The sequence below is a fragment of the Magallana gigas genome, chromosome 5, assembly GCF_963853765.1.
Source record: "Magallana gigas chromosome 5, xbMagGiga1.1, whole genome shotgun sequence".
NCBI lineage: Eukaryota > Metazoa > Mollusca > Bivalvia > Ostreida > Ostreidae > Magallana > Magallana gigas.
In genome coordinates this window covers 18,392,158-18,406,984 of record NC_088857.1, presented here as the reverse complement: position 1 = coordinate 18,406,984, position 14,827 = coordinate 18,392,158, and the positions used below count along the sequence as shown (strand labels likewise).

The 14,827-nt window shown below is 33.7% G+C and overlaps 1 protein-coding gene and 1 long non-coding RNA gene across 2 annotated transcripts; one reads left to right on the top strand and one right to left on the bottom strand.

Moving 5' to 3' along the window:
- Positions 1-4,390: 4,390 nt before the first annotated feature.
- Positions 4,391-6,821, bottom strand: LOC136275779 (uncharacterized). The gene is made up of 3 exons (XR_010714272.1): positions 6,484-6,821; positions 5,532-5,582; positions 4,391-4,976 (listed from the first exon to the last, which is right to left on the bottom strand). It is a non-coding gene; the product is annotated as an uncharacterized lncRNA (long non-coding RNA).
- Positions 6,822-10,958: 4,137 nt separating this feature from the next.
- Positions 10,959-14,351, top strand: LOC105338957 (elongation factor 1-alpha). The gene is given in 7 exon segments (NM_001305313.2): positions 10,959-11,033; positions 12,084-12,257; positions 12,405-12,573; positions 12,659-12,837; positions 12,969-13,248; positions 13,359-13,615; positions 13,721-14,351. Coding segments are annotated over 6 exon segments (1,389 nt in total). The 5' UTR covers positions 10,959-11,033; positions 12,084-12,113; the 3' UTR covers positions 14,081-14,351.
- Positions 14,352-14,827: the final 476 nt, after the last annotated feature.

The window sequence follows — 14,827 nt, the reverse complement described above, 5'->3', positions numbered from 1 at the left end:
TTCCCATTGGTACTATGCAAGTTAAATGTAATTTAATAACGTTACAAAGTGCAGAGGAGGAGGTGGGGTGGGGTCCGAACACTCCTTCCACCCCACTTAATCCTCTGCACATGTTCATACCCATATTTTATGATGTGTCGATATGAGGACCATCTGTTATTGTAATTTAATCGATTACATTTGAAAGTCATCGACTCGAATCCATCCCGGCACATGTCGTTTTAAAGACACTGCGACACATCAAAATACAGAAGCGTGAAGGATTTTATTCGATTAAATTTGATGGGATAAAGAACCCAAGATTGGGGGGGGGGGGGTATTGAAGAAAGTGGTAAATATGCTGAATGGTGTTTCAAATGTTACCTTCACTTCACAATTTCGCTCTCAACGATGTACATGCATTGACCCTATGAAAAATGATCATCATCTAATAAAATACATGTACATGATATATCCTTCTCAGTGGTACAAATTGTTTTAAAACAAATAAAGAACAATGTAAAAATTCTGTCATGGAAAAAAAAATACTTAAGTATATATGTATATGGAACAACAAAGTTCATTACCGGTGTGATAGTACCGTAATTAAACATGCTATCTTCGTCAGTGAAAAAAGAACGATAACTCTAGAAATTGGACATCCTGCACAAAACAAAACTTTGAAATGATTGTCTATCATCAATCATTATAGTATCATACTATGCAGAGGGGTCAGTGGGCAATCATTATGATGCATTTCGTCAGAGCCATATCTGTGCGGTCTTGTACCATAAGCTCTCAGGCTAGCTTAAAGGAGCAAACGTTTTTGAAGTATATTGTCTTTTATCACATCTTTATCCCAATATACGGTGGATATCACTCATGGGATAAATTTTTGATATTCCACTGTGTGTTCTTACGCCACGTGACGTCATAGTTAATCATTACGTAGGTTTAGACGGTTGATTGACGTAGAATGAAAAAGTAAATAATTAATTCAGTTGAGGGGTGTTGAGATATAAATTTTAAACATTTAATGTTGTTTCAGTTATTTGTCATGAATTCATAAAAAAATGTTCGAAAATGAATGTATGTTTGTTATACTTCAAGGAACTTTTTTTCCATGCGTAAAGTTGTTGACGTGTTGTAAATAATGTGTTGTGCGGCTCACAATCACAATTTTTACAGAAAAAGTTGGGATTAACAAAATACTTCGTAAAACATGTGATAAAAAGAATCTCTCATGATTTGCGATGGTATATGGTTTTTATCCAACTCGTTGTGTGTTTTCTATCCCCTCGCCAAGGCTCGGGGATAGAAAACACACAACTCGTTGGATAAAAATCATATACAATCGCAAATCATGAGAGATCCTATATAACTACGAGGGGCACCAATTCAGGAACAATGCCTATATATATTTATGGCACGCAAAATTCACAAAAATGAGCTAAACATGGTTTCACATTTGACAAATTAGGTTTATCGACTGGTAACTATAGTTTACGAACCGCAAACTATAGTTGACGATTCGTTAACTATAGTTTACATCTGTAAAATTATATTTAACGGTTGTAAACTTTAGTTAGCGAATAATAATCTAAGTTTATCTGTCTGCAAATAACGTTAACGATAGAGTTTGCTGATAAATATAGATTCACATCTGTAAACTATCATTTACATTGTCGAATGATTCGTTAACTTTAGTTAAGAGTTGTTAATCATAGTTTCACAATCGTGAACTATATTTATCAGATAAACAAGTTCTGCAATCGCAAGTGGTTGTTTCAGTGTTAATTATAGTTTTACACTTCTGAAACATAGATGATCGCGTGAACTATGGTTTACAGATGTGAAATATAGACTAACAGCATCAAATAAAGTTTCATAGATAATAAACTAGGTTTATCGACTGTTAACTATAGTTTACGGACGCTAAACTATAGTTAACAATAGCTTACTGTTAACTATATAGTTTACGGTTCGTAAACTTTAGTTAATGATTCGTAAACTATAGTTAACGATCCATTAACTATAGTTTTCAACTGTAAAACTATATTTAACGGTTGTAACATATATATTAATAGTTAACGAATGATAATCTAAGTTTATCCGTCTGCAAATAACGTTAACCATAGATTTTGCTGATAAATAAAGATTCACATCTGTAAACTATAATTTACATTAGTTAACTTCGCAGGACAGTTAAGGCAACATTTTGCTTTTAAACAGCAGAAAAAGGAGGTCGTTTTGCTTTTGTCTATTCTTTTGTGCATAATTATGGTGGCATATCTCTGCCCCTTGTGTGCAAGTTATTTTTCTATTAATTATGTCGACATGCAAGATAAATATGTTGACATGCAAAATAGTTATGTCAACATGCAACATAACTATGTTGACATGCAAGAACACTGCAATCAAATAAGAGTTATAAAAAATCTCAAATATTGCCAACATGTGACATCCAAGATGCTAGATACGCTACCTATTGATGTCAACATGCAACTTATTTATGTTAACATGCAACTTATTTATGTCGGCATGCAACTTATTTATGTCAACATGCAACTTAGTTATGTTAACATGCAAGATAAATATGTTCACATGCAACATATTTATGTCAACATGCAACTTGGTTATGTTGACATTCAACTTATAAGTTGCATGTCAACATATTTATCTCGCGTGTAAACATAAATAAGTTGCATGTCGACATATTCATCTCGCTTGTCGACATAAGTAAGTTGCATGTTGACATAAAGAAGTTGCATGTCGACGTAAATAAGTTGCATGTTGATATAAATGAGTTGCATGTCAGCATGTTTATCTTGCATGTTAACATAAATAAGTTGCATGTCGACATAAAAAGGTAGCATCTAGCATCTTGGATGTCACAGGTAGGCGATATTTGAGATTTTTTTTAGATTTTGTATAATTCATATCTGATTGCAATTTCTTGCATGTCAACATAGTTATGTTGCATGTTGACATAATTATCTTGCATGTCAACATATTTATCTTGCATGTCGACATATTTGATAGAAAAATAACTTGCACACAAGGGGCAGAGATATGCCACCATACATAATGAATAGTTCTACACTATTTTGGATGTTTTTGTGAAGATATGGGTCACCTTAACTTGACCATGTCTAAATTCGTCGGTCACGTGACTTTTTAGGGTCACGTGGGCGTCTTTTAGACAAAAAACGTCAATGCTAAATTGAGACAAAAAGTTCAAGGGCAAGGCAAAGAAAGTTTAGAGTACGTTATATGGCAACATATTCAAAATTATCCATACATTATAGAAATCAATGCTCATTCAGTTGTAAAGTTTACTAGTTATGAAAATTTCTTAAAAAACTGGCTACTTGTTCCAAAAATAGTGCATTTTTGTATATTTTGATTAAAACAACAAAGTAAACCTTCGTCTCTTAACAAATGAGCATCAGTTTTCATACAGAACTCGTAAAGGGGAAGAAAATCATACCAAGTTTAATAATATCTATGGCCGTCTTGCACTTGAACTTTTGCATTTAATTTCTCAATCTTGAAGGTGTCTCGAATCAATACACATTTCAAACGCACAAGTGATCCCAAAAGGGGAGGTAACTCTTTGAGCGATAACTCTTCTGAAATAGGCGCGTTATCATTTTATCACTTAATCCGGATTAATTTTAAGATATATTTCAACAGTACATTATGTAAATTGTTATTTAAACATAGTGTTTATGTTTTATTTATTCTTAAAGAGACAAGAAGGTAACGATGAATCGCCCGCATTCCCTCTGTCGCATCATGGATGTAAACAAAAAACCCGCTGTGTATCAGTTTTCTTGGTTGACCGCATTCGCGGAGTTAGTGAGTTCTTAATATTTTTTTAGGAATTTTAGAAAAATATATCAGAGCTAATTGTACACAATTATTTGATGGGTTGGATGTCAATTAAGCCCCTGATAATTAATATTGTCCTCATACATATTAAAATATAAGATATGGAGTATTTTCTCACTATGATTTAATGCCAGATGAATCCATGTGCAGCGTTTGCCCAATGACTGCCTAATGCAGATTCTATAGCACTGCATGGATCTGTAAATTTAATATTATTCTGGGAAGGGGGGGGGGGGTTCAAAGGGATAACTTTATTCTGTTTGCCAGGGGCCAGGGGCCAGGTACCATATGGTGTTTTAAATTGTGAATTAAATTAGAAATTTCCACAGGGACTATACATGTAGATCTGCTCATGTTTTCCCATCCCCCATAAGCAGTCGATCAAACACTGTATTCACCTTTGTATTACACTTTTAATATATAATTAACACTCATTAAAATTTACTTTAATTTTAATTCAACACATGATGAATGATTAAGATTCAAGAGAGGGGGAGGGTTAGCATATCTATTCACTCACAAAATAAATTGTAATTGCTCATTTCTCATTACCGAGAAAGAAAAGAGGGTGTGTTAAATTCCTGCGACAAGGCCATCAAAAGCCATTTTTGGTTCATATAAATATATAGAATTTAAATAAGTCTAAATTCTCCAATGTGAGAGACTCTCTCTCCCACCCATTTACATCCTTAATACATGCAGCATATAGCAATTTAATATATTAACTTAAGTAAATGCATGTTCCTCCACTTCTCAAACAAATTTATGAATTTAAAAACAATTATATTTGGTTCATTTGTTTTATTAATTCAAGAAGATAAAAAAACTTTCTGAAGAAAAAAAATTTCTTTGACATAATTTAAATCTGACATATGCATGCAAACTCATAATTGCAATTTCTTTATATGATGTCAATGTGTTTATTGTATGACTTCTTAGTTCTGCTTCTCTTCTCTCTTCAAAAACACAGTCCTCCTGTTCTTAAAGTTCAGGTTTTTCTTTTCATCATTTCATCTTTTATATGACTCCAGAATAAGAGTGCGGGTAGATTGTCACCAATAAGAACATCATTCATGTGAATCCCAAAACAAAGCAGGTATCAGCTAAAATGAAAATAATATATATTTCAGTAAGTTTAACTTATTATAAAAATGGCTAAAAGAATGAAATGGGGTATTTTGTACAATTTGATAGACAATGGAATTTATTTATCTTAATAAACATTTCATTATGTTTAGATGTGCATTTAAATTTTGCACAAATTCTAATTCAGCTTTAAAATAGCTTTTCGGTTTGATCGATTTGAAATTATTAGCATCCTTACCCCTGATATGTGCATGATAGCTTAATTGCAGCGCGCACCCCTTTATTTTACCCAACCTGACCTTAAAAGTGCTCCTGCTTCTCTCTCTCTCTCTCTCTCTCTCTCTCTCTCTCTCTCTCTCTCTCTCTCTCTCTCTCTCTCTCTCTCTCTGTTTGTAAACATGAACTATTCAAAATTGTAGATTTATAAATAACATGGGTTTCTGCCAGTCATTTTAAAACATGAAATTGAACATAAAATGCTTTTTCTAATTGAAATGTCTCATAGAATTATCAGATTTGTCATTATTTCAATGAAAAATTATTGTACGTATACATGTATGTTATTTACTTACATTTTCTTCAAGCCTTTTTTTTCATATAAGTGTGACACTTTTCATATTACTCTGCAAATAACAAAAATTAATAATTATGGGAAGTCATACAATTTAATTTACATGCATAGGACATGTCAACAGTAATTTGAACATTTTTTGAAAGGTCTACATATATTTTGCATGGATAGGTAAAATGACCAGCACTTTAAATATCTGAAAGTTACACATACACATTCTACACAAACAATACCATATATGACCATGCATGTACATGTAGATTCCTCATTAATTTTAGAGAAAATCAGATGGAGACATGCATGCAGTCATTTATTTATTATTTGTTTTTTTTTAATTACCAATTACAGAATCATAAATATGAACCCAGATGAGAAGATTTCAAACAGTGTTATGATAGTAATATATACTGAGTAATAAATAAAACTAGTAATAAGAATTAATGTGCATGAACATCTTATATCAACTGGATGAATGTGTAAAAAATATAAATGAACTGTCATTGAAGAATTTTGAACACAGTAGAAAGGTGTACTTGATCAACTGTTCATCAATTTCCAGAAAATGAAATCAGCTGTTTATAATAATCTTTTAGCCTGTACTGTACTTGTTTTCAGAAAATCAAATCAGCTGTTTTCACACTGCCTAAAATTGTATTGTTTACTTACAAATTGAAAAAAAAACAACAGTAGTGTAAAGCTAAGTATTGTCAGTACAAGGACTATGAACTAACTCATTTCGAGTGGTACAGATGAAAATGATCAACAATTTAACGGACTACATGTACTGTGTACATTGTAAAGGCCTAAATGTAAACAATGCAGTCTCTCCTCATGTTTGGAACGAAACAACACATTAAGTCGAACAGAAATTCATCAACTGTGTAAAACCACAATAAAATAGTTATTAAGCTATCTGGTACATTACAAATACACTGTATATCTATTCTACATACCTGATAAATCATCAAAAGATCGCTATCATCGGGAATACCAGCTACATGTGTTTACATCGTCTGACGAGCGCTTTTAGGACGCAGATTCACACCCATACGACAGATGCGTTATGGAAATTCTTCGTATATTCTGATTGTTGTAAACTTTTAAAAATACACATGAGTGATTCATAGTTATATTTTTCTTATGAAATATTAAATCAGCCGTATTTTTTGCTTAAACTGCTGTTTTCGGTATATTTTCTATATAAGGAAATAGAGAGGCGGGGCGTATATTATGACGTCATATCTCATTATCCCTTCATTAGCATATCAAATCGATGTGTAGCCTTATCTATCCTGCGTTTAGTTTAGAGTTGTTAATCATAGTTTTATGAAACTATATTTATTAGATAAATCATGCTTTGCAATCGCAAGTGGTTGTTTTCAGTGCTAATTATAGTTTTACACTTCTGGAACACATATGATCACGTTAACTATGGTTTACAGATGTGAAATATAGGTTACCGGTGTTAACTATAGTTTTCTGTCCGTAAACTAATAGTATACAACCGATAAGAAAACTATGAATATCTCATTTTGTGAATTTGGCGTGCCATATATATTGAACAGTCAGTGCAGTGTTGGCAACTTGACAGTCGGTCTTGTACCCAATGCAGTCGCCGTTAAATTTTTGGGGTTTTTTTCTAGGTTTTATTTTATTTTATTTTTGTCTAATAGAAATAATAAAGGAAAAAAAACCTAGCTCACACACGAACCTGGGATTTGTTTAGAAAGTGAATAAAATTAAAATTTACGGTTACCACAGGCAGGCAGCATTGTTTTGAAAGGGGGCAGACTCATCCAAAACATCTTGACAAGCAAAAAAAAATAAAGGCAATTGCCCAAAATCATCAAAATCAATCCTAATCCGGGGGTAGTACACCTATAACTTCAATTTCATTGTTCTTTTTCTTGTTTGTACTTTTCAATTTTTCACTTGGTCGCAAAGAAGTAGGGGGGCCACTCATTAATTCAAAAAATCTTTGCTGCGACAAAAAGGGTGGGGGCAGACCCCCCCCCCCCCCCCCCAATGCTATGTGTCTGTACCATATGATGCAAATGTATTCGCGTTGTCTATTTGAAGTAATGTGGCAATTTACTTTTCCCTTAAACCAAACTGTGTTCTGAAAAAGCGGTATTGCTTCTTTTATATTGATAGAAATTGGTGCGCTAAGTGATTGTAATGAAATTTGTTCTATATGGCTCTAAATCTATTCCTGAACCCTCGAGTTAACCTATAGTCAATAGTAGTACTATTTTGTTCCTTCGATAAAGTAACAAGGAGGTATCTGGTCCTGAATAACGCGTAGTATCCCATTCATGCTTTGCAATGAAAAATTAATGCATAAAAAATTAAGATTAAGAAGATAATTTGTATGCTTCATTGTAGCTACGCCACTGCACTTATTTAAAAATTACATAATCATTTTTTGCGAATTTCAGCTTTCCAATCAAATCAAAATTAGACTCGAGTAGTAAAATCGCTTCTGTACGTCTGTATTATAAGTTGTGTCTTTTTCATAAAAATATTTTTCTTCGCCAGAAAAGGCGGGATTTACAGAATATGAATAGTTATAGGCAACCATCTTTGGGGTAGTATCTTGTAAGTGATAAGTACTGCACGTTCATATGATAAATCGTTCCTTTTAATAAATACACCCTTGTTCTGACAGTGGACATATTGATCGGTCGAAACCTTCAGCAAACTAAGAAATATCACTGAAATATGACGGACTGGACAACAGGCTTTATCTGCTTTTAAAAATTTCGAAATGATCGAGTGAATATCAGTTTTCGGAAATACATTTCATATATTTACATCTACCAAGCATAATTTCCTCTATTTCTTACGGAAACTTATAGTTAATTCATAGCTCTATAGAAATCTACACGCCCTATTTATCGATTGGTCGAAATCTACAGCGGCTGAAAGTGACAGGACAGAAATTGACACGCCCTGTTTATCGATTGGTCTGAACCTACAGCGACTTTAGTAAAAGCCCGGACTGCACGAAATAATCATGACGATGCCAGACTCAAAGTCTCACAAGAGACGATTTGGCACTCTCTACCATCGGCTCATACATTCAGAGAGGAACGAACGACAACTCTGCATGGGAGATTGACGATTTGGCTGTTTCTTTTAGCTAATGTACTTTTGTACGTTAACAGTAATTTAGTGAATTTTACTAACTTTTCATAATCAGTTTATTAATTAGTTAAAGAAAGATGTTAATATAAACAATAAAATGCTTTCTTTGATGGTTCTTGCGGGTAATGAAGATAGCGATCATTGCAGGAAAAATGTACATAACCCGCTACGTATTTTTCCTGCAATGTCGCTACCTTCATATCCCGAATGAATCACCAAAGAAAGCATTTTATTGTTTAAATAAATGCAAACTAAACATCAATAAAATATTTAATTTTACAAAGCGTGCAAAAAAATAGTTTTTTAAGCTCAAAACTGCATGTAAAAACATTGATTAAACATGTAAATCATTTTGAGTACTATTATAGTATTGATATATACAATATATATAAATGGTACACGAAAAAAATCAACAAAAAGAATTCAGCAAGATATAAAAACTATTTAACGTTTCTATGATATATAATTATTTGTCTGATATACATTTGTCAGTTGCAATCACATAACCGGCTTACAGGTACAGGTTAACCTTGCAACTCTGACTTCTAAAAGGAATTTAAATTTACAAGATGTGTAGGTATAGCAAACTAAATATTTAAATAGATTCATCTTGCAAAAAATTGCTTAAATTTTCTGAATTTCCTGTGTTCCTACAAAAAAAAATATAGAAAACTTACGATGTGTGATGAAAGCATTGTGTAGTGACGGACTTAAAAGGCATTTGATAAACATATTGTGTATTCAGTATTGCAATCTGATTAAAATACAAATCTCTACATAAGCGCACAGCACAGAAAGATCATCTCTCTGCGCTATGCGCTTTTGTTATACTTTCATGTTAAATACTGAAATCTGATTGGTTAAGACGCAGTTAATAATATTTACTATTACCCTCAGCGTTAGCAACGCACTTGGCAACGGGTAACATTAAAAAATGTTACATGCGCGAAAATTATGCGCGTACGGTTCGCTGTAGAATTCACGTTATTCCTATATAAAAGCAGTAAAATTTTCTTAAAATTTTTAAAAAAGACATTCAGTATAACAAAATGAATAGTGCCTGTTTGGGAGGATAACAGTTGAAATTGACACCCCTCGAAAACCATTGTCAACCTCCGCTTCGCGTCGGTTGACAATGGTTTTCTCGGGGTGTCAATTTCAACTGTTACCCTCCCAAACAGGCACTATTTATATAATGTAGAGATCTGTATAAAACTTTTGTTTTTAGATTGGTTAAAATTGGTACTATTGGTGGGATCTGGATTTCGCACTTCGAGGTGGTGGTAAAGGGCCGAAGAAAAAAATCATAGTTTATCGTATATCGCAAATTACGCCATGAAAATTGACATACTGTACATACCTTCTTGATTCATATTAAAATTTCGAATGGTTTTATGTTATCAATGAATGAGGCTATAGCTTAAACTTACTTTTTCTGTAAATTTCAATTCATTATAATAACACGTAAACTGTCCCAACACATGTACAGTTTAAATACTCGAATGTATAACAAGTAAATGAGTAGATTTAAATAATGGTCGTTTTTTAAAAGTATATATCAGAAACACCCGGCCGGTCTATGTGCATACAGCTCTTGTATTACAATGCATATTTCAAGTAAATAGTTGTATGAAAATACACATTATTCAACTGTTCAAGTGATCTTTCATTGTCCAATGAAAGAAAAAACCCACTGTACTTTCTCACATTAATTTACAAATTTTGACAGGTATTATATATTCTTTTTAATCTAAGGGCATCATTTTACATGCTTTTTCACACGTGGCCCTCCAGAGTGGTTGTCATCAACGTACGTTTGGGGTGAATTAAACAACAACCATAAAACAAACATTTTAGTGACTAGGACTTATTCGATAAGCTATTTTTATACTTTGACGTATTTTGACGGTGTGCATAAAAACAGGAAATAATCTTCAATAAAATTATAAATAAAGAAAGATATTAAGATAACATGTATGAACAAAAATCAAGATAAACAATCCAGAAATTTAAAAACATACTTTTTTATTATGAGTAAGGTATATATTTATTTCAAGCTGAAAAAAGAAACATCACGTCAGGCGCCCATTCTTAGGATGAAGGTGATGAATTATAAGATTACTTACACTTTGCAAGAAAAATATGTTTCAAAAATAACTTTATATCATGTATTATTAACAGTATCGAATAAAACAGAGAGTTTTTGAAAGAATAGTATTGTATTTTTGCTAAAGTATCTTTTTTGTCTCACTTAACCATTTTCTGGTTACTAGTCATATCGGGTAATCCTTAACCGTGACGTTATCAACACGTGACAATCCTCTCTCTTTCCTTTTTGCTGTGGCGAACTCTGAGAGTAAGTACAGTGTGGAATTTCTGTTAAAATCCAATGGATATCGCTATGATTAAATGACATCCATTTACCATTTCAGTATTTAATGTATCATCAGGACATTAAGATTTGTTATTCTTGTAAGATTTTTGTTTATTAAGTGTATTTTAGAAGATTTTGCCAAGATTAAAATTTGTGGTAGCCGGCTAGACATATTGGTGTCGCCATCTTGGAATTTCATCATAATGTAGCAATATTTTTTATGAACATTACTTATATATTGAAGTTAATATGTATATATTTAAGTAATTTATATCATTTAATTCTTAAAATGTTAAGTTAAAACGCCAAGTTGTACTTTGAACTCTTTGGTGCACTCTGGGTCATGTCCAAAGTATGATTATGTTAAGTAATATCAATATAACATACTTAAAAGGAAAATATTTTCGGTAAACTGTGTGTAATACATAGTTCTTGATAACCTTTTATTGAAATTTTATTTTAAAAACGTTCGTAAATTCCGACACAACTTCATACAAAAGCAGTAGTTCGACTCGGTCCAAATTGGTCAATATCATGAAAATGTCATTTAATTCTATTGAAATATGTTTGTTTTGTTTAACCTGGAAAACATTTTAAACGTTTTAAATCATAATTATCATTTTGTAACAAAATATAAGTAAACAAAGCGGTGACAGGCATTATAGCACACGTGGTCAAGATGGCGGCCATTTTGATTTGTACAATCTGTTGTGTGGTATTGAGTAATTGAATAGGGCCGCTTATAATTCTTTCTTAAAAAAGTAATGGAGCACTGAAGTATAAGAAAGTGTTGAAAACATTGAGTACTTTTGAAACAGTCAGTGGAAATCAGTTTCCAATTCAGCTGTTGAACTCTCTGCTTTGTTTGAACACACTGTCTTGTGATGCAGCTGTTGCATTATCCACAGCAATGTTACATAGTCAACAAATCAATGGGTTTTATTGTCAAATCTAAACAAGGTTCCCCCTGATTTTTATGATGACCATAGTAGTTGTAATTTAGTTAATTGCAAATTTCTTTTAAAATTACAGTATCTAGAGTAATAAAAACAAGGAGCAACGATGGGTAAGGAAAAGACTCACATCAACATTGTCGTCATTGGTCATGTCGACTCTGGAAAATCAACTTCCACTGGCCATCTCATTTACAAATGTGGTGGTATTGACCAGAGAACCATCCAAAAGTTCGAGAAGGAAGCTGCTGAGGTACGTATCCATCACAAGCAATCAACATTCTCATTTTGACTACACCTTATTTTTGGAATGGTTCAATACCAGCAGATCTAGTTTCCTCTATTAATTCATTTTTTGATGAGGACTCGAGCTCAATAGTTTATATCTTGAATATTTTAGATGGGAAAGGGTTCTTTCAAATACGCCTGGGTGTTGGACAAACTGAAGGCAGAGCGTGAACGTGGTATCACCATTGACATTGCTCTGTGGAAGTTCGAAACCACCAAGTACCATGTCACCATTATTGATGCTCCCGGCCACAGAGATTTCATCAAGAACATGATTACAGGTAAATTTTTACAAAAGTTATAAACATGCTTGTATAAAGATTTATAAGTGAGAAATAGAACTTTAATGTTGCATTGTGTTTCCAGGAACTTCACAGGCTGACTGTGCTGTGTTGATCATTGCTGCTGGTACTGGTGAATTTGAAGCTGGTATCTCGGCTAACGGACAAACGCGTGAACACGCCTTGTTGGCTTTCACTTTGGGAGTAAAGCAGCTCATCATTGGTGTCAACAAAATGGACAGCACTGAACCACCATACAGTGAGGTAACATAATTTCCTTTGCACTACAGTATAATATTTTTAAGCCTAGTATGTGTTAGATCTGTCTGAATATATAATATTTCCTTGGCATGATTTGGAGAGTATGAATATTGACAAGATCATTTTGTTTGCAGGCTCGATTCAACGAAATCAAGGGTGAAGTAGAGAAGTACATCAAGAAGATCGGATACAACCCCAAGGCTGTCCCCTTCGTCCCCATCTCTGGATGGCACGGAGATAACATGATTGAGGCTTCCACAAAGATGGAATGGTTCAAGGGATGGGCCATTGAGAGGAAAGAGGGAAATGCCAGCGGAAAGACCCTTTTGGAAGCTTTGGATTCTATCCTGCCACCAAAGAGACCAACTGACTTACCTCTTCGTCTTCCACTTCAGGATGTCTACAAGATTGGAGGTAAATTGAATGTTGCTATATGCCAAAGAACAACAAATAAGTGCAGTAGCAGTTTGATTCTTATGATATTCTTGCCTTCAAATTTAATTTATTTTTTTTTTTCAAAATAGGTATTGGAACAGTGCCAGTTGGTAGAGTGGAAACTGGTATTATCAAACCAGGTATGGTTGTCACCTTTGCTCCACCCAACATCACCACTGAGGTAAAATCTGTGGAAATGCACCACGAATCTCTCCCAGAGGCTGTCCCTGGTGACAATGTTGGCTTCAACATCAAGAACGTGTCCGTAAAGGAAATCCGTCGTGGAAACGTCTGTGGAGACAGCAAAAATGATCCACCAAAGGGCGCCAAGAACTTCCTTGCCCAGGTAAAACTTTATAAGAATGTGATAGGCCTCAGTACATGTTGTAAAAGCATGAAAACAAACAGAATTTATAATAACGTGTTTAAAAATATATTTGTTTACTTTAAGGTCATCATCTTGAACCACCCTGGTGAGATCAAGAATGGATATGCGCCTGTCCTTGATTGCCACACTGCTCACATTGCCTGCAAGTTTGTTGAAATCAAAGAGAAATGCGATCGTCGTAGTGGAAAAGTCTTGGAAGAGGCACCAAAATGCATCAAGAACGGAGATGCTGGTATGGTCCTCATGGTTCCCAGCAAGCCTATGTGTGTTGAAGCTTTCTCTAAATATGCACCCCTGGGACGTTTTGCTGTCCGTGACATGAGGCAGACCGTGGCTGTTGGTGTCATCAAGGAGGTTGAGAAGGCTGAGCCATCACAGGGCAAAGTCACCAAGGCTGCACAGAAAGCCGGTGGAAAGAAGTGAAAGTTACTGAACATAGGAACTCTACAATCCCATCAGCTTCTATCTTGTTTTGATTTAAAGAGAATAAATGACAACGTGCCACTATTTTATTTTGTAAGACCACAGCAGGTCATTTATTGGACGATTTGGAACAATATACATCGCAAAGAAATACGTCGGAAAGAACCGATTGGATGTAGTAACAACTCTAATTATGTCAAATAAAAATGGTCATTTTTGTATTACTTATTTTTGACAGATAAAAGTTTTGAATGTCAAGGAAATTTGGGAATATCTATCGTTTTGTTATAATATTTAAATAATGACAACTACCTGGTAAGTGTAAAGATAATTTCCAGATGGAATGCAAATATCCACTGGTTCGAGGAGGAAAATTGTGCTTAAAATTTGCAATTTCTTATTTATACTAGATTACCAATACGGGTGTGCTATTTTAAAAATGATTGTCTCAAAGCTGATGTAGAAGTGGTCTTTTAAATATCCAATAAATTATTTAGAAGTTTTGCAGACAGCTGTTTCCATTGTTGGTGGAAAACGGATGTCTAATAAAAAATTTGATAATGCTTGCTGGCGTATGTTATGGTTAAAATTTTCTTAAAAATGTAAAAATATGGTGGCTGTTAAAGGATGCATCTAAGATGATATTAAAGTAAAAGTAGGTCTCCATTGAAAAGAAACCGTTTTGGTGGACTGGATCGGCAATGTCGTGACCAGTTTTAGGTATGAAAGATATTTTGTTGACCGTTC